General features: G+C 40.1%; 2 protein-coding genes across 3 annotated transcripts; both read left to right on the top strand.

Moving 5' to 3' along the window:
- The first annotated feature begins 674 nt into the window (after positions 1–674).
- Positions 675–19,014, top strand: sept5a (septin 5a). 2 transcript variants are annotated; one of them, XM_044026739.1, is made up of 12 exons: positions 675–830; positions 982–995; positions 12,795–12,885; positions 13,470–13,556; positions 14,247–14,370; positions 14,469–14,603; positions 14,987–15,104; positions 15,185–15,286; positions 16,556–16,652; positions 16,735–16,870; positions 16,974–17,076; positions 18,718–19,014. In XM_044026739.1, exons 1-12 carry the CDS (start codon positions 785–787, stop codon positions 18,778–18,780), a joined length of 1,116 nt encoding a protein of 371 aa, XP_043882674.1. In that variant the 5' UTR covers positions 675–784; the 3' UTR covers positions 18,781–19,014. The 2 variants fall into 2 exon arrangements, with proteins under 2 accessions (XP_043882674.1, XP_043882673.1); XM_044026738.1 differs by lacking the exons at positions 675–830; positions 982–995 and adding an exon at positions 10,492–10,872.
- gp1bb (glycoprotein Ib platelet subunit beta) lies at positions 19,012–23,761 on the top strand. Its single transcript, XM_044026740.1, has 2 exons — positions 19,012–20,670; positions 22,982–23,761. Exon 2 carries the CDS (start codon positions 22,994–22,996, stop codon positions 23,615–23,617), a length of 624 nt encoding a protein of 207 aa, XP_043882675.1. The 5' UTR covers positions 19,012–20,670; positions 22,982–22,993; the 3' UTR covers positions 23,618–23,761.
- Positions 23,762–24,209: the final 448 nt, after the last annotated feature.

Here is a 24,209-nt window from a genome sequence, read left to right as displayed (position 1 = left end):
GACACAAAAAAACGCATGTGGACTTAACAGATAGTTGAAGAGTCCTGTAAACACTTCATTGTGGCTCCATGATCTTTCCCAGCTGCACATGACAAACGACAACACTTAAAAGGATGTTAATGTGTGTTAAGACAAAAGTATAGAAGAATATACAGGGACTAATGGTGTTATTGAACAAAAATGGTCGTGATTCCCTACCAGGCTTTTAAACTGACACACATACAGCTCAGGGACAGTGATGGAAAAGCACTGGCTGCTTCATCTGTCAACCTGGAACCTGGTATGATGCAGGACTCACTGATGCTGGTGCTCAGGTGATGTGTGACTGCCCTAAAAGAGAGAGAGAGAGAGAGACAAAGTGAAGACTGAACTACAATAATCTAGATTTAAAGTAGATCTAACTCTTGTCTCTCAAGAGGACATTATTAGTGAGCAGAGAGTCCAGCAGTTGTTATAATCTTCAGTCTCACCGTTAGATGTCACTAATCCCTACAAACTGGACCTTTAAATGCAGAATAACACTGATGTCAGTGAGGCCTGTGTTGACCCTACAACCCCCTCATGGCACCATGTAGGAGCCCAGCTTGTAGAAAACTCTGTGCTGTGATTGGATGAGTGTGTGAAGAGGAGGAGGAAGAGGAGGAGGAGCCTTCATCTGTCAGCTCAGCCCGTCCTCCTGTGCTGTGCCGTGCTGTGCTCTCTGTGCTGGGCTGTGGAGGAGAAGCGAGTGGCCGCTTTCTGTCAGCCGTCGCTTCGGTGAAATCCAGGGAGGAGAGCGGTCAACATGACGAGCAACATCAGGTACAAGAGCCGGATCCCGGTGAAAACTGGTGAGTGTGGACGAAACATGTGCATTTCTGTAACATAGAGAGAATCCGAGCATTGACCTCTTCATGTTTCTGTTTCCCTGGGCGTCGCTGCGCATCCCTGCACCTGCGCCTCATCCGCTCATCCATTCATCCATCCTTTCACGGCCAATAGAGGACAGCATGGAGGTAAGACACGTTCATGTGTTCATTTCTTTTATTTGTGAGTGCGTGTTATGAATGCATATTTATTTGAAGGCTTCGTCAGAGCAAAGCGTCGCGAGGCAGCATCGGCATCATTGTTACCGTCTCTGACAGACGGAGGCCTGTGTTCGCGTGCGTTTGTCCTGCCTTTCAGTGAAGATGCTCACAGTGCAGCAGACATGCTTTCACACATTATACACACACATCAGCAGACTGAAGGTCTGAGGGGGTGAGGGGGTGGGGTTAGGTTTCATTTATAGACGCATATGTGGAGCAGGCCGCTGTCTCAAGAGGCAGCATCCAGTATGGTACCTAACAGATCTGAATCCTTCTTCTCCATCCTCTCCATCTACATCCTCTCCTCCAGCCTTCTCTTACCTCTTTATGTCATCTCCTCCAACCTTCTCCTACATCCTTTCCACTATCTGTATTTATTTATACTTTATTTATTCCCTTAAGGAAATTCTGTCTCTGCATTTAATACATCCTCTAATAGAAACCTTCTTAGAATTAGGAGCCACTGAGCAGCACCAGGGAGCAATGGTGGTTGGGTACCTTGCTCAGGGGTACAACAGCCCTTTGACCTGGTGCCGACAACCCTCCGGTTACAGGTTACAAGTTCCCTTTCCACTTGGCCATGGGCTATCCTCTACATTCTCTCCTTCATGCTCTCCTCCAACCTTCTCCTGCATCCTTTCCTCTATTCTCTACACCCTCTCCTTCAACCTTCTCCTGCATCCTTTACTCTATCCTCACCCTCTCCTCCAACCTTCTCCTGCATCCTTTCCTCTAACCGTCTCCTGCAGTCTTTCCTCTATCCTCTACACCCTTTCCTCCAACCTTCTCCTAAGTCATTTCCTCTATCCTCTCCATCCTCACCACCATCTCGCTGCTTCCTCCAGAAATATTAGCATCCATCAGCCTTTTTTAATGAGACATAATGGAAAAACAAACCTAATCTCTGGTGAGTTCATCCACTCGTGGTTCACTCATGTTCATTATTCAGATTACTACACAGCTTCTACATCTTGTGGGTTTGTTACTGGCTGTCATCCACTCTTAACGCCCACATCTACTACAGCATCTGACCCTGTTCAACACACAGGGAAAATTTCATATTCTGGACCAACCAAGTTGTGGAGGAGGAGAGAGAGACAGAGAGACATCTGAAAAACACAATTATTATATTTGGTGTAGAAATATAATTGATCTCTAAATGAATCCCAAATTAATATTCCTAGTATAACATACTATAACATTCCTAGTCTCACTCTTAATTCCTCTTCTTTCCATGTCTTCCTCTCTTTTCTTTCTCGAAAAACCTGGTTTGCTGTGATTTTTGGGTTGCTAGGCAACAGTCTTTTTTTAAACAGTTTTCATCACCTCTTTGATATGATGGACTGTACTACACCATCCACAATCCTGTGTGGTAATTATGTGTGTGTGTGTGTGGGTGGGTGGATGGATATTCACTGAACATTTTCCATCACAGAAAATAACAGTTTTATCAGCAGTTTGCTGGGATGTGTCACCTTGATGTAGTGATGCAGGAAGGATTAGATGATAAAAGAAGGTCAGCAGCATTGTGAAAACATGCAATCTGACCACACGTAAATGTGTTACAATCACTTGCAGGTATTTCCAGTGCTGGTACAGTCATATCATTATCTACACATTCACTAAATCAGTCCTTTTTCAGTGTGTCTGGTTTGGAACTGTTCGATGAATCATGTGAATGTATTTTTTTAAGAGCGCTTCTTGTCCTCATCAGATTAAAATATGAATGAAAACCATTCCTAAAGTAGCTGTAGTAGTAGAAAAACACATACATAACAGCAGCCTTTATAGTTGTAGTTATTTTTGCATGACAGGTCATCATTTAAAATAAAAAAAAACACCAGATCCTGTTGGTGTTTATGCTACAGCAGCAGGATATTTGTTGACTAGCTCTTTGGTTCTGTTCTGGTGTGACGGCTAGCGTTGTTGCCTCACAGCAAGAAGGTTGCCGTTTTATTCCGGTCCGACTGAGGGGCCTGTGTGTGTGTGTGTGTGTGTGTGTGTGTGTGTGTGTGTGTGTGTGTGTGTGTGTGTGTGTGTGTGTGTGTGTGGGTTCTGTCTTGGTGCTCCAGCTTCCTCCCACAGTCCAAAGACATGCAGATCGGGTTAGTTAATTAGACACTGTAAATTGACTGTAGGTATGAATGTCACAGTTAATGGTTGTCTGTCTCTGTATGTTTGCCCTGCGATGGATTAGGGCCATGGTTCACAAACTGTGGTACGGGTACTATCAGTGGTACATGAGCTTCCTCTGGTGGTACTTGGAGGAAAATCAGAAATACTGTTGTACTGTATAGGGTATGTGATCAGAGTAAAAGAAAGAGAAAAGAAAGCTCCATCTTAGTCAAATTTCACTATTCCAGTGTGTGACGTATATGTGAGGAAGATGATGATGATGAGAGAGCAATTCATTTTGAATAAATCTGCCTCTTGTGAAAAGTCTGTAGCTGACTTTGTTCTTAATTTACACCACTGTATTTTAACATTGGTCATAATGTTGTAACTTCAAGAGCTCAATATTTTCTCAGGGGGTACTACCACTGGACTAGGGTGTGACCCTGCTGTTCACCCTATGCGAGCTGGGATTGGCTCCTGCCCCCCACAGCCCTTATGTGGAGGTAGGAGATGGATGTGTGTAGCAGGAAATCTGTGTCTTAATAGAGTTTACTTTTTACTGCCTGGAAACATAAACATTGCCTTTTGCAACATAACAATTACTATATACGGTGTTGTGATGTAACAAAGTGCAAATACTTCATGACTGTACAAATTTCACGTATCTGTACTTTATTGTTTATATTTCTAGCAACTTTTACTCAAGCTTTTCTAGTCTTGATGATCTCTCATACCCATTCACATGCCGCAACATGGGGTTAAGTGTCTTGCTCAAGGACAAACTATGGACTAGGGCCAGGAATTGAACCCACAAACTTCCAGTTGAAAGACAACTCGCCCTACCACTGAGATGAAGTAATATTTTAAAAATTGACTTCAACTTCTATCAAAGTCATTTTCTGGTAACAAACTTGTACTTTTACTAAGATAGGTACTTTACTCGCTCATAGAAAAAGTCTTGAAAACCAAGGGACTCTTGTTATGGGAAAGTTAAAAAAGCCTTTATTAGTGTGGCAAAGGCATAGTATATCAAACATTTAAGAAACACACTCAGGTCCTCAGGAGTGAGGTGCAAACGGAATATACATACAGTAGATCAAGACAGGAAGTGACATCATACTAACAACAAAAATCTATATAAAACACATATCTTGTCATAGAAAACATAGAAAAAAATAAAATATTGTGTTACAAAAACAGAAAGAGGTGTCAGTTCAAAAATGACAGTGGAAATGTTTCCCCACGCTGGGTTTAACTCCCATGGCATAGCAATCAGATCTTGATGTGGACCTAGGAGACGCATGTTAATACCAGGTTTAAATGCATGTGGTGAAGCGCTATCAGATCAATATCCGATCACAGAAAATTCATTCTAATGCCAGGTGTAAACGGAGCCTGTCTGGCTTCACTTCAAACATTCTCCACTTTTCTCTCACTCACTCTTTAAAGACACTCTCACTGTCACAGATGGGACCTTCACTGGCTCCTGGTGTGGAGCAGCTGCAGAGCAGTAGTAGGTTTGTCTAGGGGGGGTTGGGTGGGTGCATTAAAAGTGGCCCCCCTGTGGTTCCTGCTCTTGTCAAGAAAAGAGAAGTTTTAATATAACATCTACATTAAATGTTTTCACATTTTGAAAAACGGTAACACTTTATGGTTTATGGTATAATCATCTTCTATCTAATGGAAATCCCACTTTGGTGATAGTGCGATATAAAATGGCAGTAATATATTTGAAGCAATCAAAATTGATAATTGCCATATTATTAAGGTGAAATTCATCCCTGCTTATACTTCGCACACATTTATGATTGTTATTCTAAAGCTATTATTTGGTGATGACTATGGAAATGAGATGGTATTACCATAATATTTCTTCCGAAAGGTATCATAAAAGTATTACTACACTAGTACCATATGTTATGCTGGAAAATAGTTGTCATTAAAAATCCAACTTCTTCCAAAATCCAACTCTTTTTTTAGTCAACATAACATAAATATTAAATATAAATATTATTGGTGTTTAAACTCTGTGCAAGAAAAAGTCTAATAATGGGATAACATAACTAACATGCCACTACTTGTTTACAGCCTGAATAAATAAACGGCCTGCTTTTTGTTACCAGCAAAACAGCGCAACTCACAAATCTCCAGTGGCAAACAATGAGAGTTGAAGTCCAAAAACAGAAAAACATGCAGTGTCGTGTTACCCCTGTGTCTGCCACATTCATTCTAAGTGAAAAAAGAAAAATCAGATGCTGAACAGACTGTTTCTGCTGATGAAGATGAAGATATGGTCAAAATGTCCAGAACAAACAGAACAACAACAGATTTGGAAAATGTATTGAACTCCAGAGGGAAGTTGTGAAGTCACCATTTATAGTCCAGATACAAAGAGAACACTCTCTTGCCTTTTATCACTAATTTAAGCAATTAAGTCTGTATTCCACACATTTGTCATTCAATCTAACTCACTGCAAACATTACTTTTTGAAACATATCTGAATGATTTAATTAAACAGCAGTTTCAAACTGGAGTAAATATTGTGTTTAATAAAAAGGCGGGGACAATTAAAACACATTTACTATTTACACCAGTAGGAAAGTGTAGTATTGTATATGTAATGAACTAAAAATAAACCACAGTGTCCATGGTTACTGTAATGTAAGAATGTGTCATCAGGTATTGATTATTGAAGTATTTTCCTCTAGATTGTGTCCTGCATGGCAACATTCAGCTGACTGAATCCTCTCCACTAATTGTTCATGGATACCATTCAACAGTATAGCCTCAAGTGCCACAAGTGCCCTTTGTCACTGAATAGGCAGATGCTAAAACTGGGCCCCGATGGCCAAGTGTCCTTCAGTGAAGCAATTTTATTGTTGCCCGAGCAATTACATGCTGTCAGATTAGCATGTTTAGGAGCCAAGTGCATGCAGGCCTTTGCATCTCCAAGGAGAGAAAACAGAGGAGCACAGGGAGGAGGAGGAGGAGGAGGAGGAGGAGGGAGCTCACAGTCCCACCAACCTCCTATCATCCGTTATCTCTCCCTCTTCCCCTCTCTCACCTCACTCACTCAGTCGATATTTGAGAGGAAGCATTCAGGGTTAATGGTGTGAAAGTGCCAGCTGGACGACTGTGAGATGCAGAGTCGTGGTCAGTGATGGTCAGTGGTCTTCACAGCTACACCACATGACTTAAAGTCTGGTTATTATCACAGTGTCAACATTTTTTGGCTGACTTTGATACTTAGATACTTCTGCAGTAACAAATGAATCGTCTTTTTCTTATTTTTTAGCTGGGCTTGTACTACTTAGATAGCATAGATGGTCTGTTGGTCATCATAGGTCTGTGATGGAACTAGAATATATATCTATCTATACATATATCTATATATATGTATTTTGTATTTATATCTATAGATCTAGATATATATATATATACATATATGAATTTTTTTCCATTTACTTTTTAACATGGACAACATACAACATTTTTAACATAGACAAGTCATATACAACATCAGCTGTTTACTCAGACTTTTAATTGTAAGCGATACTCACATCTACCTCAGTTTGCACAGCAACATGCACAGCTGTGCATGTTACAGTTATGTTGCCCTTATTGTGCGTTATTTTATGACTTTAACTATTTATCTAGTTCTTTGACTTTTATCTTTTTAACATTTGTGTGGACAGCAATAAAGAATGTGTTTTTTTACTGTACATATGACAATAAACTCTTTGAATTTTGAATCCTGAATTTTAAAAAAAAGGAAAAAGAATGCTTTTACAGTAACTACATACTGTAGGTGCCTTTAACACACTTAGAAGTGAAGGGTGATGAAATTTAACACACTGTACCTTTAGTGTTCATCACAGGATCAATTATTATATTTCCCAAACCCTTTATTTACTTTGTGGTGGCCTCGGCAGTGATGGGAATGATGCTGCGGTACGCTGCTCGACTGGAATAACTTGGATTATGTCCTGCATGTGTGTGTGTGTGTGTGTGTGTGTGTGTGTGGACTCTGGCAGTGGAGTAAACTGCTGTGGCCTTTTGTGAGTCACTTCCTTTAAGGCCTCAGTTTTGTCTGAATAGAGAGGAAGAAGCCGAGCGTTGCCTTGTCGATCTCTGGATTTCTGCCTCTGCAGGAACATCCAACAAACAAACAAACACAGTGAGTGATGGCGGCTTTTAGCCTCTGAAACAATATTATCATAGAGAAGAAGTCACTTTTTAAGACGAAAACATACACTGAGAGTTTAAAACCACAAGTCACAAAACATAGTTTGGACATTCTTCACATTTTTCTCATCTCTGTTTAAAAACAGTTCAGCAATTCAAATAATCTAATTTATTAGGCACTTTTCATAGCAGTACATAGTAAGTGCATCCGTCTTTTCAAAAATGGGCCTGCAACTGTAAAATCTGTTACATATTTTCTCTGAATTGATAAAATGCTAGAATTGTTTAAATGATCCAGAGCTTGATATGACAGCTCTAACTTCTTGTTGGATATAACCAACACTCAGATTCATGTACAACCCAGGGAAACATAAAATCATCACATTTGAGAAGGGAGAATAAAGAAATGTTGACAAAATGTCAGACAAACTGACTAATCATTGCAACTCTAGTGAAAATGTTTTAGACACGGGATTAAAGGATTAATTCATCCTAAAATGATTATTTGTTGAAGCAACAAAACAAAATATTAACAAAGGAGAGAACAAGATGGATACAAACATACAAACCTCAGTATATAAAGTCATATGATCATGTCAGTGACCTCTTGTTGTCGCTTTCTGTTTCAACCAGAAAAGTAAAGCCAAACCTGGTGAAGCTTTTTTGACGACTTTCATTATTATTCAATCACATAATTTGCCTGTATTTGGTAAACGCTGACAGTCTCTTGCAAGTATCAAGCTTTTAATACAGACATTCTGGTAGTGATTGAGGAGGAAATTCTAATTTAAATTAATACTATACAAACATATATATATTAGATGGATGGAAGGATGGATGGATGGATGGATAGACAGACAGACGGACTTAATTTCATTCATTTTAAGTGTTATAGTGTGAAATTAGGCTTCAAAGATCATATATGACACAATTGTCTGGCTTCACTTAGTATTTAAAGATGCTTAATTAAACATGATTTCTAATTTGACTTGCATGTGTATGTGTGTGTGTGTGTGTGTGTGTGTGTGTGTGAGTGAAAGAGACAGCTGGTCAATGAGAAAGACTGAGGGTGGGGGTCCTCCATTAGACATGGGGACGTAACATTGTGAGACATCTGTCCCTTTTTACCTATTCAAATGGTCCCTCCCACCCCCGTGCACATGCACTCACACACTCTTTCATGTCTTCATCATCAGCTCCTCCAGAAGACTGTTTATTTCTTTCACGAGACGTCAGAAAGCCCAAACGTGAGTCCACTGTCTCCCTCTTGTGGAGTGGAACGCAACCATCACACCTTGTACGTGGCATCACCACGGGGTGTGTCGACTTGCAGACAAGAAAAAGAGAAAAAAGTTCAGCTTCTTTTATTTCAAAGAGCATTTTTTGCAATTCTGCTGCCCACATCATGTACAAGTGGGACACACCCATGTAACGCACACACACACACACACACACACACACCACCATCACATCTGGAAGCAATCGAGTCCAACCTCTGCCATGACATATACCTCATTCACCTCTACACACACACGCGTGCATACACACACACACGCACACACGCACACACGCATACACACACACGCGCTGGTTCCCATGACTTTAGAGGACATTACATTGACTTACATTCATTTTCTGGAGACTTACTCTGACCTTAACCATAATTACTACTGACCTAATCCTAACCCTGACCTCAGCCTAACTTTAAAACATGTCTTCCCCTTAAAATGTTGTAATTTATGTTGTGGGGACTTGATTTTTGTCCCTATAAGGAAAACAAGTCCCCGTAATGTGACTGTGTAAACAGATTTAGGTCCCCACAACATAAGGAATACAAGGTACACACACGAAACCTTTTCTCTCTTTCTTTCTTTCTTTCTTCTAAACGAAGCATCTCTTCAGTTTAATTGACACCAATATATCTCGGCCACAAAAGAAATTATTTTAAACTCCTTTAACAGCAGATGAAAAGTAAAGATTCAACATTTGACTGACTGCTTTAAATAAATGTTCTGTATATTGGGGAAATAATATTTTAGTGAGGCAAAATGTTGTGTTGGCAAGAACCCATTTGTGTTTGTTATGTTTTATTTGCCAGTCTCTGAAGTCTGTACTTGTGCAGTGTATTCCTCTGGTCATGTTTCAAATGTGTTGTTTGCAGGTCTACCACATCTCCATTACACTGCTAACTGTAAAAAAGATTCAGAGGCACTTGCACGGTGTTTGTGCGTGCACAAATGGCAAATAAAATGTTGAATCTTTTAGATGTTCAAATAAAAAGTAGTCAAAATACTTCACAGAGAAACAAAGATTTGGGAAAAATACAAGAATGTGTTACCACAATTTTTATTGTTCGTCTTTTCTCTCCCATTTATCATCTCACAATCGCTCAGATCTTTTCTTCTCTGGCACTTTGGAGGATCTGTGCCCTTGATTAGGAACAGCTTTGACTCTTTAACCTTTTTTTATGAAGCAATTATAAAACACCTGGAGCTGACACAAACTGATTCTACTAGTTCTTTTATTTAATTATGTGAGTCTATTCATTTTAATGACATTTTTGAGAAAGAAGAAGAACAACAACAGCAGATAAATTAATTGTAAATGTAAAATTTAATTGTAAAATGAAAATTCACACACTCTTGGTAGGGATTTAATTACCTAATTATAAACCTGTATTTAAACAAGTATAAACATTAGGATTGACAGGTTAATGTTTGTGATAATCTCACTGCACAGGCCTGAGCTTGCAGCTTTTCCATCTATATGTATTGTTGTTGTTGTTGTTGTTGTTGTTGTTGTTGTTGTTGTTGTTGTTGTTGTTGTTGGTGGTGGTGCTGAGCCGTTTAAACAAGTTTGTTTTTTCATATCTGTTACAATGTCTGTCCGTCTGCTTCTTCTCTTCCTGGTGGTCACTTCTCTCTGAGCAGAGACTTTTATTTTTCAGTGGCAGGAGCTGGGGGAGGGAATACAGGCTGAATGAATGAGTTTCTTTTAGACTTTCGTTTCTTCCATCCCTGCCCTATTTCCTCCCTCAAATTGCCACCTCTCTCCTCTCTCTCTCTCTCTCTCTCTCTCTCTCTCTCCCTCTCTTTCTTACTGCCTCTCTCCATTTCCCTCCCTCACAGTGAGAATTCCTCTGTACCTGTCTGAACAAGGAGAGTCAGAGCGCCGTGGGGCGAAGGAAGAAAAGATAGACGTAAGGAAAGAGGGCAGAGGGAAAAAGGAATCACGAGAGTGACGATAGGAGGAACAAAGGGCACATATTTAAAGAGCACAAACAGGAAAGAGGTGTGTTAGGGAACAGAGCGAGAGTGAGAGAGAGAGAGAGGAGTCAGTCGGAGCAGAATTTGCAGTTTGCTGGGCCGTGTTCGGAAACTCTCCGGGACCTGTGGCTATTTTGGTTCGTCAGTTTTGGAGCGGTTTAGGATGGATGCCATAATGCTGCAGGAAAAACTGGTGGAGCGGCTGCTGTGTCCACGAGTGAGAACTGCCAGGCAGAAGGTAAAAGGTTTGGGGTTTTTGGGGGAGAAGTGAGTGCAGGAAAGACAAGAAGAATGGAAAAATCTCAGTGAACAGTAAAAATAGAATAGAAGCAAAGTTGAGGATGAGTTATCTCTGCTTCTCTGTGGTTGTTTTTGAGTTCACTTTGCTCTTGTGACATTTCCACATTCCATAATGTTTCTCTGCTGAGATTGTTTGACTGCTCTCCAAATGTTTTTTTTTTGTTTTTTTTTTCATGATTAATCATTGATTCATGTGCAGCTTTCATTCGTTCTCACTCCTCTCGTGTGTTTGGCAAGTGTGTGTCCAATGCACCGATTGCACCACCTGGGTGTTTTTGTTGAAATGCATGTGCGTGTGTGTTTTTATAAATGCAATCCTAAACCCGAGGGAGCTGTCGGAAATGCCAGTGACAAGTTATGACAGCGTATAAGGATGCTGACTGTGTGCTGGACTGGAGTGTTTGCAGAGTTAAAGAAGAGCTTTTCACGTCTGTTGAATGCAGCTTCTGTCTCTGTGTGTGTGTGTGTGTGTGTGTGAGTGCTCGCTGCGGGGACCCGAGTGTGCATTTATATCTACACATGTCAACATGTCGCTCTGTGGGATGAAGATGACGTTCTGCCAGATGCAGCAGAGACGCTAGAGCGGCACTGAGAGCTACTGTCCGACGCAGCGAGACAGAGACGGCTATTCTGTTGTTCTATTTGTATGTTTTTCAGCGAGCTAGTGGAAACTCTGAGACACTGGCTTTTCTCAGCTGCTCTCAGAGGAATGCTGCACACATGTTTTTCCACGCACTTGTAGATTTTCTGTATTACAGACCCAGACTGTCTGTTGTGGTCACTTTATAGCATCAGACGCAGCCAGATCCATGTTGTGTTCTCATTAAAAATGCAGTTATTTGTTGTCTGCCTATTTTTAAGTCGCTGACTCTTAATGCTTTATTGTCAAGCCCGAAATGATTAAAAACGGTTAAAGGAAATCAAATTACTTTCATTGAAAACAAACTATTACATATTATTATACTCATTTATTCTGAACCTGGAGCTACTATTCACGCTCACATTCACACCTACAGTTCAATTTAGAGTAGTAGTTAGTAGTAGTTTAGTTTGACCATGGGGACAAGCTGATGGACCTTCAGAAAAACCCCTAAATACACACAAACACGGAAGAACATACAAGTAAAACATGTTAAGGCGGGATTCCTTCCATGTATCTTGCTCCTGTGAGGCATCAGTGGTAACTGTACCTGTCGATATTCCATTAATTCCAGTCCTGTGATGGACTGGCCATCTGTCAGGGTGTACACCGCCCTTCACCCTATGTCAGCTGGAATTGGCACCAACGACCCCTGTGACCCTCATGTGCAGGATAAAGCCGTAGAACCAGCCTATTCAAATGGCGGCCCGCGGGCCACATGTGGTCCAGAAGTAACCTCTTTGTGGCCCAGCCAGTTGTCCCTCCAGAAACAATGAGGAAAAACTAGACAAACACGTTTCACTGTATACCTCTAAATATTCCTACATAAATTCCTGCAATAGCACTGACCATGCATGGGTCGTATGTGACAAATAGTTATCTTAATTCAGAGAAACCTTTTTGATTGTATGCACTTTGAGTTGCAGTATTGTATTTATTTCTCAAATAAAGCTGCATGGAATGGTTCAAGAAGTGCACCACAGTGTAGAAATATGTTGTAGAACCTGCCAAAAGTAAAAAGATTCTCATCATGTAAAATGTATTTGGCCTTCTTTGGGAAGTTTAATCTCAGCCCATAATAAAGCACCATGCTGGATTTATGGATTAAATCTATAGTAACTATGAGATCATTTGAGTCCTGCGTCATCACTTTCATGGAATATTGTGGTTAAGACTAAAAAGCCTCTCCTTTCTCCTCTGTGTCTTTTTCTCTGTTCCAGGAGAAACAGTATGTGGGTTTTGCAACGCTGCCCAACCAGGTCCACAGGAAGTCAGTGAAGAAAGGCTTCGATTTCACTCTGATGGTGGCAGGTCAGTTTGATGCCGAGTGTTTAAACGTGACTTCCATCTGTGATAAGTTAAAAATGGTGGAGACAACATCTCTGTGCAAATCAGCAACTGTAACATTCAACATGTACAGGGTATTAGTGCAATACTTCAGTCTTTGTGTCATACCACATATGTTATCATTTGATAACACAATATTGATTATGAACTGTCTGATACAGGCGTTATATGCATTTTTAACCACTAATAAACACATTTGTGTCATTTCAAAAACATAATGCTTCAACTGTGGAGCAAATATTCTGCCCTCATTCAGAAGAAATAAATACCTCGCAACATGAAAATGCCGCCGCTGCTGCTGCTGCTGCTGCTGCTGTTGCTGCTGCTGCTGCTTTTTATTATATACCTTTTTAAAGTCCAATGCTTTATGTGAATTTTAAGTGTTTTGGATCTTGATATCTAATAATCCACTGACTCTTACCAGTACTGGACTGATACAAAGTCAGGAGTATATTTGTATATCCACTGTGACAACAAGTCTTTTTTTAATTGTTTTTTTTTAAGTTCATGTTTTTATCATGATCAATGTGTGTGTGTGTGTGTTGCAGGAGAGTCTGGTATGGGTAAATCCACTCTGGTCAACAGCCTGTTCCTAACAGACCTTTACAAAGACAGGAAGCTACTGAATGCTGAGGGTAAGTCTTTATCTTATTTGTTATTTTTTTCTGCATCTGTCTTCATTGATGTTTGTCTTTCATGCAATTTGTGTTTTCTCTTTATTTACTCATTTTAGTTAGCATGTGTTACGGGGAAAACACATTAAACACTAAACACAGGAGACACCATACATGTCTCCTTTGAGTTTTAAATCAATCCCTGCTTTAGTCCTTAGAGGATAAGTCAGTTTTTCCATGGAGTGCATTTCCTGCACAATGTCCTGCCATTGATCTAGGCCTGGAGGTGCACATTTCAACCTTGTAATGGTTGTAAATGCCTTTTTGCGTGAGAGAATAAAAACTTAAAAAGAGGAAGATATCCTTATTTGGAAACATGGCACCAGGTATCATAATCCTGGGCTCCTTGAGAATCCTGAAACAAAATATATCTTCAAGAATTTGAAAGACTCCATCCCAACATCCAACGTCCTCCAACATTGCTGCTGCACCCTTAATTGTTTATTTTTACAAAAATGTAAAACAGTAAGCTTTCTCCTTTAAGCAGCTTTGTATTAAATTGAATAATGTCCACCACTGGAAATGAAAAACATAATCCTGATTACGAGAGCTCATTTAATTTGCATTACTCCGGTTTGTTCACTGTAATTCCTTCAGTTGTTTCTCACTGTCAGTAACATTCCTTCTCGCTCTCTGTGGCAATGCTTTCAGAGCGAATCAACCAGACAGTGGAGATCATAAAACACACTGTAGACATCGAGGAGAAAGGAGTCAAGCTCAAACTGACCATCGTGGATACACCGGGGTTTGGAGACGCCGTCAACAACAATGAGTGGTGAGCTGGAAGACCTGATTTACCGTGCTCACCTGAGTTCACTGCACATGGTGGACCTGCTAATGTAGTGTGTGTGTGTGTGTGTTTGTGTGTGACAGCTGGAAGCCAATCACAGACTATATAGACCAGCAGTTTGAGCAATACTTCAGAGATGAGAGTGGACTGAACAGAAAGAATATCCAGGACAACAGAGTCCACTGCTGTCTCTACTTCATCCCTCCATTTGGACATGGGTAATAACACACACACACACACACACACACACACACACTGGTTTCTATGACTTCAGGGGACATTGCATTGACTTACATTCATTTTTCTGGAGACTTACTCTAACCTTAACCATAATTACTACAGGCCTAATCCTAATCCTAACCCTAACCTCAGCCTAATTTTAAAACACATCTTCGCCTTAAAATGTAGTCATTTACGTTTTGGGGACTTGAATTTTATCCCCATAAGGAAGACAAGTCCCCATAATGTGACTGTGTAAACAGATTTAGGTCCCCACAACATAAGGAATACCAGGCACACACACATACACAGAGTCAACACCTTAAAGCGTTTGAACTTTGAATGATTTAATAACTTTACTTCCCTGGTTTTCTCTCCACAGCCTACGTCCAGTGGATGTGGAGTTCATGAAGGCTCTGCATGAAAAAGTGAACATAATTCCACTCATTGCAAAAGCTGATTGCCTCACACCAAACGAGATAAAGAAGCTCAAAGACAGAGTGAGTCCGAAACGTGCAGCTCCACAATCAATCCATCGCATTTGCCGTCACATTATCATTTATTCCGTGTGTCTTTCTAGATACGAGAGGAAATAGACAAGTTTGGGATTAAAGTGTACCAGTTCCCAGAATGTGACTCCGATGAGGATGAAGAGTTCAAACAACTTGACAAAGAGCTGAAGGTCAGTCAGACACTGATGAGATTTCAGAATAAGTCAACTTTATTTGTTAAGCACAAATCAAATTGTGCTTAATCTCAAGGCCGAGGCCTAACAAGATTATCAAGAGCTTTTATTCCTGTGAATTAAATAAAAAAAGGGCAACAAATCATTGAACAATATGCAGTTTTACATAATTACAATGAATAATTTTTTTTTTTCAGTTTTCATCCCTTTTTTCATTCTATGATATTCGTACCTGTCTAATATAGGTTATTGAATATTGAAAAGTGCCTTGCAATTATGATTCTCATTGTTATCGTTATTGCAGGATTAAGGAAGACCATGTGATGATTATTATAGTAATTAATATGGTTCATTAATATTATGATAATGCGATAGTAATCAATATTAATACTATTAATAACACAATTTTTATTGATTAATGTTAATCTTTTCTTACTCACTACTATTGAAGATATTTTAAGTTCAGATATCTAGATTAAATTAGATACTTTACCTCCCCCTCAATACAGAGGTGATTTTGCTTTTGCTCATCATTGCACATTGCAATGTTCAATGTTCCCATTACATAAGATAATGCAGAGGGTTCACTGTTAGCCTCTTTTAAAGGGAACTAGCCTTAAAAACAGTTATTGTGAAAAATACCATAAGGGTTAAAGCTTGTGGATGTTATTAATCTGCCTCAGTTTGGTCCTTGAAAATAGAAAAACATGTAACATTATTGTTTATGCTGCACCCCACATCTGAAAACAAGCTGTGTCATGCAATCAGACTTGACTGAGAGAATGAACGTTTGTGTGTATACAGCAGCAATGCCTGGGGGTCATAATCATAATCCAACCTGTTTACACCTGTCTCACCTTACTAGTGCAATGCAAAAAGCAGGTGAGACGAGCACCAACCCCTGCTATACTGAAGAACTCAGAGAAAGTAGTTGTAGAGGTGAAGGTGCTTCATCAGCATTGTGTGAAATAATGTGGTTTGAATGTAATTGGCACTTGTTTACACTTAAAAGTTGCCCACTGCGGTGTTAAGCAGAGAGTGTGTTTGGTAATTCGGGTAATCCCTCTTTTCCCACTTGCACTGAACCATATCAGCAGCTCAGGTGAGATGAAACCACTAATCAGCCGGGAACATCTTTGAAGGAAAAACAAACAAGCAATGTTTTAACACGTCTCAGCGATTGCTGTGCTGAACTCATGCTTACTCGGCTTTCTGTGGATAGATAAGGTTTTAAGGTTGTGTGTGTGTGTGTGTGTGTGTGTGCAGGAGTGCACCCCGTTCGCTGTGATTGGCAGTAACACAGTGGTAGAGGCTCGAGGGCAGAGAGTGAGAGGAAGACTGTATCCTTGGGGGATTGTTGAAGGTATGTTTGAGTTGTATCACCAATATCGCTGGAATGTCATTTGTGGATTTGGAATTAATGAAAAGCGAATTATTCTCCCCAGTGGAGAACCAGTCACACTGTGACTTTGTGAAACTGAGGAACATGCTGATCCGCTCACACATGCACGATCTGAAAGACGTGACCTGCGACGTCCACTATGAGAACTACAGAGCGCAGTGTATACAGGAGATGACCAGGTATGTGTGAGCAAAAGAGGACGTTTTGTCCTTTGTCAGTGCAGATCTGCCTTTAACTCTGTTTTCTTCTTCTTCTTCTTCTGCCCCCTCCTCCTCCTCTCAGTAAACTGGCTCAGGACAATCGTATGGAGAGTCCCATTCCCATCCTGCCGCTGTCCACTCCAGATGTGGAAACTGAGAAACTAATCAAGATGAAAGACGAGGAGGTATGTCACATGTCACGTGTCATTTGCTGTTTTAAAGGTCCACTGTGTGAAATTTAGGGCACTTTTCCACTATGCAGTTCTAGCATGACTCGGCTTGAGTCTACTTGGTTTATTTTACTTATCCATTAGTGATAGTACCTGTTACCTGGAATTTCTTTTAGTACCTGCTCTGGTGAGGTTTCAAGTGACCTGAGCCGATACTAAAATGTGACAAATCACAAGCATCAAACTTTAAAAACATGTGTTAATCTCCAACATTTAGCAGGGAAACTTCTAAAATCTTAATACAACCCAAGTCGTGCTAGAACTGTATCATGGGAAATCTAATCGTGTTTCTGATGTTTTTTATGGAACATCTAATAGTGAGACGGCACAGTCAGCACACACAAGTCTGTGGCTCTCTCCTGAACCATGAAGCATAGTGGTCTTCTTAGTTTGCATAGTAAGCTTCTGGATCAAAATGCAAACTCAGGCTGCTGTAGAAACATGGCAGTGATGATGGTGACTTCTGTAAAGCAAGGCTCTTACCTGACATACATACAAAAGACTTAGTCCACAAACTGATTCTTATTTTAAAGAGATCACACACTTGTACAAACATACTTATGATGTGTATTTGATTTCAGCCAATAAGTATCACACCCTGGACCTTTAAATAAGTGAATCTTTTATGAAGCCATTACTGTGTAGTCCCTTCACTGAACAGTCCCACTCTACGTGATTTGGTCTGTACCACACGCAGTTCTTTTTATAACCTTAACAAATTATACATTGTGTTACAAGCTTTTAGTCACTCAATGCTGTCGAAACTATGTTAAGCACTGCATGAGCTCTACGGTGCAATTACTGCCACAGCATTGAGGAAAAGGTAATTGGACAGACTGTAAATCAGGAGGAAGACCGGCTTCTAAACACAATGTCAAATGGCGAGAGTGCAGGCGTGTCCTTGTGCTAGACACTAAACTACAAATACAGTTGGCGCTTGGCAGTGTGTGACTGGCAAAAGTGTTGTGGTAAGTGCTTTCATTGCTCATTGAGACTAGAAAAGAGTTAATAATACAGGTCATTTATCATTTTTAAATAATGACAGAGGGCATGGAATATCTCCTGTCTACTTCCCTAAAATAGATACATCAGCAACATTGATACAAAACACATGATGAAGATAAAAACATCTGCAGGGAATTCTCTTATGATTTACAGTGGAAAATCAAGAAAAGTATCCACTCGATGAACCTCAGCTGCTTGTACATGAATATATGAATTTATTACACATTGCGGTCTGTTAACAGAGAAGATTCTTGGTACAACTCACAGTTTGACCGAGGCCTTTGAAGTGCAATAGCCGAGTCCAAGTTTATATATATCACAGGAGACGAAGAGATAACAGTCTGAGGTCAACAAAGGTCATGTTTGGATGAGTGCAGACTCTCAAGGTTCATCTCATCCTGAAGCTGTGACATGATGGCACCCCCAACTGTAAACATCAGAACATTGTTCATAATTCATACACAACATCACAATATGAAAGATGTGTAGAAACACAATGCATTAAGCCTTGGCCACACAACTCCTCATAGTGAACAAGGCTCAATGTTTCATCTGTGGCTTTCACTCACACCCTCTGCTCTCTGCCCACAGCTGAAGAGGATGCAGGAGATGCTGAACAAAATGCAGCAGCAGATGCACGACAAAGAGCAGTGACGCCTCTGAGAGCAAAGCTGCAGAGCTGTAACGCCACCTGCTGTTTCTCCCTTGAATGACAGTGAGACCTTCGGACATTGAACTATGGATATCTTGTGTCACTGGCAACTCTGGGTGTACATTTGTCTTCAGTTTGGTGCTTTGTATAGTTTGTCTGCCTGGAGGCTTGTTTTATCAGGGGGGTTTTATTTTTTCTCTGAAACTCTATGTTTGTCCACTTTGAGTCCCCCCGCCCCACCCTCTGTGGTTTAATGGTCTTAACATATATAATGTTAACGTGTAATTTAAATTACTAGTCAGTGTATCTAATTTATAAATGCAATGCTAGACTTTTTGAATATTCTGTCAGGGTATGAACATGTGTGCTATAAGATGTTTTGTAAAGAAATGTAGGTTGTGAACATGGATATTGTTTTTTTATATTGTTTGTGAGTGTGTGTGTGTGTGTGTGTGTGTGTGGGTGTGTTTGGGTGCATGAGCGTGTGTATTAGATATCAGCAGGTATCCATCCCTAAACTCTTTTTGTTTGACAAAGGTACCACAGTGACTTTACTTTTATGAAACTTTAACATTAAGCTCTTGTTTTTCTCTATGATGCTCATAAAAAAACCTTCATGAACCTTTTTTTTTTTTTTTTTTACATATGGCAAGTCAACATATCTTCTTCCAGCATTTTTATACATGCTGGCTGAGCTGAAAATGCACTTATTGCCAGTGGCCAACTGTGAATGGAGAGCCTTTGACATAATGAGAGGGTTGGTGCATGTGCAAGCATGCTACCATTACTCATATCCGCTGAATGCTGTGGACCTATTTTTACTGCTTTATAACCAATGCCCTGTGCTTGTAATATTAAATCATGACCTACAGTGTTGCTACTAAAACATGTTACAAAAACTATGGCGAGCCAATGCTGTGTTTATGCTTTTATTTCAAATTTCTCTCCTTTGAGACAAGTAATGCCAGTGAGGATGTTTGTTTGAATTAATAATGCTGGAGTGTGTGTGTGTGTGTGTGTGTGTGTGTGTGTGCGATTGTGTCGACTCTGCTGATGCTGAGGAATGGCGCGTATTTTGCCTGAAGACTGTGAGCTCAGCTTGTGCCCCACTTATAGAAACGTGTGACAAATAAACTCTTGTTTCTCGTCAGTGTGGCTCCACCGTTTCTCTGAAGTTTGCGGAGCAGTGTGTCACATTACGCTGCGCTTCAGCACTGCCTTCCTCTGTCACTATGGCACCCTGAAGGGCAGAGATCAGAAGTGGATCCGCCGCATGAACACTATCTCCTGATTCATGTTTATCTGCCGCAGACAGTCTTCCTCTGCACTACACAATGCAACTTCTCTCTGTCAATCAGAGGAGATGCAAACATTACTGAAAAACAACAATATTCATTCACTCAAGTATTTCTTTGAAGTACTTATACTTCACTTGGCATCTCAACTGCATCAAAAGTCAGAGGTCAATATTGTGCTATTTCTGCCAGTATTATTATTTTATTTGTAAATTTAAAAAATGAGTATCATATTTTATTATCCAATAATCTGTGAAAGCTTTCCTACTTTTACAGAAGCAAAACATTGCATATACTTTACATCTAATTTGTATTGTAGCAGAATTCTATTTCTACACTGTAGTATTATTCAATTTACGAATGCAAAACTTTTACGAATATGAAATGACCAAGTAAAAGTAGGTGAGTAAAATGACTTGCATCTGTATTGAAAATGGGAGTCGATGATAAGGCAGTTACTATATGTGAATTCATATTTGGCAGTGGTCTTTATCAGTGCTCAACAGCCGGCAGTAACACACACACACACACACACGGCCTCTCAGAGTGTCTGTCAGACACACAATTCTCTCGTGAAGACACGCAGCAGCACTGAAGGTAAATCCCTCTCCTCAGACTTTATTACGACCTCACTGTTCTGCAACTTTAATATTTTATTTTGATTTTCAAACACAAATAGACTTAAATATTGATGTCTAGACTACATGGATCTGCCGTTGAGGTATTGACCAGGAATGTAAGGAAGAAACACTGACATATATTAATTATAGTTCTTTGTGTTACAGGATCATTCTTTGTTAATTGTGGTTAAGTGAATTCACATCCTTATACATTACACGTCTCATGACATTTATTTTGTATAATATCTGAATGAATGTTGCCATAAATAATAAATAATACTGTATAGTTGTACATCAAAATGTGTACTCCTTTATTGTGTGATAGTAGTCACAGCATGACAGGACTGACAATTTACCACAGAGCTGAATCAACAAAATATTACAATTTTAAAATTAATGAATATGAAGGCAGATCCAGTGAAAAGCTTTGCTACTTTTAGTCAGTTTGGAATTTAAAGGATTAAGTGATGCAGAAATGACAGTAATAATGTAACAATAAACTAGATAGTATACACAAAGTTAGTCTTGTCATGATTTACATTGTGAATTTGGTAACGATACTGTGTCATATTGTTCTCCCACAAAAAGTTTGGTGGGCCCAACGAAGCGTTTATCTGCTGTGTCAGATTAACTCCATCAGTGTTTTAAAACCCATCATGTTTACCTTGTATTTATTGTACATTGAGAGCCTCCTTGCCCATTCCTTTATTTGCTGGTTTAACAGTCTGTCAGTAAAATACCAAAACAGCCTCAAACATATTGTAAAAGTCTGTTCAAAAATCAATGGAACCAAAATGACCGATCTGCACTCTCTCTGGGAGCAACATGTCATCAAAAAGGCTAATATTACAATTTCGTATAACCATATACTTGGCAATGAATTGCCATCAGGACAACATTATGTGCAATGTCCCAGGAAGACAAACTGATAACATAAGTTATTTGTTCCTTCTGCTGTCATGTTATTGAATGCAGAGCCAACTTATTCTGAAGGGTTGTGGTTAAGGTTTATATGCAATATTTGGGCTCTATTTATTGAACTTATTTATGTATTTATGCATGTATTTTTTGGTATTTATCACTATTTTTTAGGCACATTAAGTACAAAAGTAAGTAAATTTTATTTATATATAGCATCTTTCAGGGCCACACGGCGGTGTAGTGGTTAGCACTCTCGCCTTGCAGCGAGAAGACCCAGGTTCGAGCCCCGGTTGGAACAAGGGCCTTTCTGCATGGAGTTTGCATGTTCTCCCCGTGTGTGCATGGGTTCTCTCCGGGTTCTCCGGCTTCCTCCCACAGTCCAAAAACATGCAGTGTGGGGATTAGGCGAATTGGACACTCTAAATTGACCGTAGGAGTGAGTGTGAGAGTGAATGGTTGTTTGTCTCTAGTTGTGTGTGGCCCTGCGATGGACTGGCGAACTGTCCAGGGTGTACCCCGCCTATCGCCCGCGACCCTCTGGTGGAGGATAAAGCGGTTAGATGATGACTGACTGATAGCATCTTTCATGGATGTAAAATCTCGAGGTGCTTCACAACAAAATACAGAACATAATACAATACATCACACATATAACAGACAATCATTTAAAACCCTTGTTCAACTAAAAGCTTGTTTAAAAAGCCAGGTCTTCAGTCGCTTTCTAAAAGAGTGGTCACAAGATATGCAGCACAATGTGAGTGAGTGGTAAAGCATAGCAAAGTCGAGGTGCTACTAATTGTCTCCTCTAGTTTTATATTTTGTTTGGGGAACCACTAGTAGCCGCTGAGCTGCTGATCTTAGGACTTGGGGAGTAGAGGTTCAGCAGATCAGCAATGTATGAAGGAACCTGACTAAAGCTCTAAAAGTAGAAACAACGACTTTAAAATTCTGAAAATATTCTAAAATGAACTAGTAACCAGTGAAGGGATGCTAAAATAGACTCTTTAGCCAGTGTGTGATAAGAGTCTAGCTGCAGAATTCTGGCCAGTCTACAGAGCAGAAGGTCAATCTTCTTCTTCTTAAGACAAGTAAAAAGAGGTGAGATGAGATAAAAACATCATCTGAATTTGGAAATGTTACGTAGGTGGGAAGCCTAGTTCGACTCTATATTGTTGCACTGTCCATTGTGTTTTTAATATAGTGCTTGGTACATTCTCTCCTACATGCAGTGTTTCCTCATGCACTCTGGATTTGTGTTTTGGTGAATGGTTGTGTGTGGAGTGGTGAAACTGTGGAAACTGCATTGCTCTTAGGGGATGAATAAAGTTATCTGTATTAAATCTCCTCTCCTCTCTGCTCTCCTGCAGTGACTGGTAACCATGTTAAGGCTTCTGCTCCTGTGTCTACTCCTCCTGTTTCGAGCTCAAAGGTCCTCAGCATGCCCTCACCTTTGCTCCTGTCATGGAAGTCGGGTGGACTGCAGCAGCACATCTCTCACCTCCTCCTCGCTGCCCAACAGTTTCCCTGCTGGAACCACCGAGCTCCTCCTCCACAACAACTTGCTGACTAGCCTCCCTAATGGACTACTAGACCATTTGACCTCCCTGAGCTCAGTTTCCCTGCATGCTAACCCCTGGGTGTGTGACTGTGGTGTCCTCTACCTGCGGGCCTGGCTGCTGCGTCAGCCCCCCAGCCTCGCATCACACCTGCGTGTCAACTGCAGCTCCCCCCCAAACCTGAGAGGGCGGCTGGTGGTGTATTTAACTGAGGAGGAGTTGCTGGAGTCCTGCAACTACTGGTACTGTGACCTGGCTTTGGCCTCACAGGTGTGTTTACTTGTGTTTGTGGTGGGGCAGGCCGTGCTGTTGGTGGCCCTCGTCGTATTTCTGAAGAGGTTCGAGAGGCTGACCAAAGAGGCGAAGAGAACCACAGAGGAGAGCTTCACAGCCGGGGAAGGTCATAGGAGCAATGAGCATGCAGCTTTAATGGACAGCAGCATCTGAGCATATTTACTCTGGTTTCTACAGTTCACACCTCATCTCCTCTTCTCTGTTACCATTGACCTGCTTGGAAAAGCCCTTTCCTCTTATTCCTATTAAATATTCATATTATAACATGAACAGTTATATGACAAAAAAGACAGGTGATCCCATCTGTTTGTTTTTAAAATCTGATACAATCACACACACTCACTCCTTGTCCATTTAAGTGATTTTTGTATGTGTGTTAATGTTTTTAAAGTGTGATTTTCCTGATGTCATTGTATTTTTAAATGTTTATTCCACGTTTAATTTGGACTTTTTTGTAATTTTATTGTACAATATGTTAAACAGAAAAATGGGTTATGCAATCTGTCTTTAGGTACTTTTGCTAGAAACTGTATTCTGAAACAAATGTGACAGGTTTGATCAAATTTTACTAACAGATTATTTTTAATCAGTATACAATTTTATAGAGCTTGTTCAATCACAAAAGACAATAAAGAACTTTCACTCAAACACGTTTTCATTAATTGTTAATTATATATTGGTTCATTTACAATATGATTACTTTACAGGGTAGTCTTTCACTCCACCTGAATTAAATAACGCGTTG

The sequence above is a fragment of the Solea senegalensis genome, linkage group LG5, assembly GCF_019176455.1.
Source record: "Solea senegalensis isolate Sse05_10M linkage group LG5, IFAPA_SoseM_1, whole genome shotgun sequence".
Taxonomy (NCBI): Eukaryota; Metazoa; Chordata; class Actinopteri; order Pleuronectiformes; family Soleidae; genus Solea; species Solea senegalensis.
Note: the sequence above shows the minus strand (reverse complement) of the source record. Positions and strands in the feature narration are given on the sequence as shown.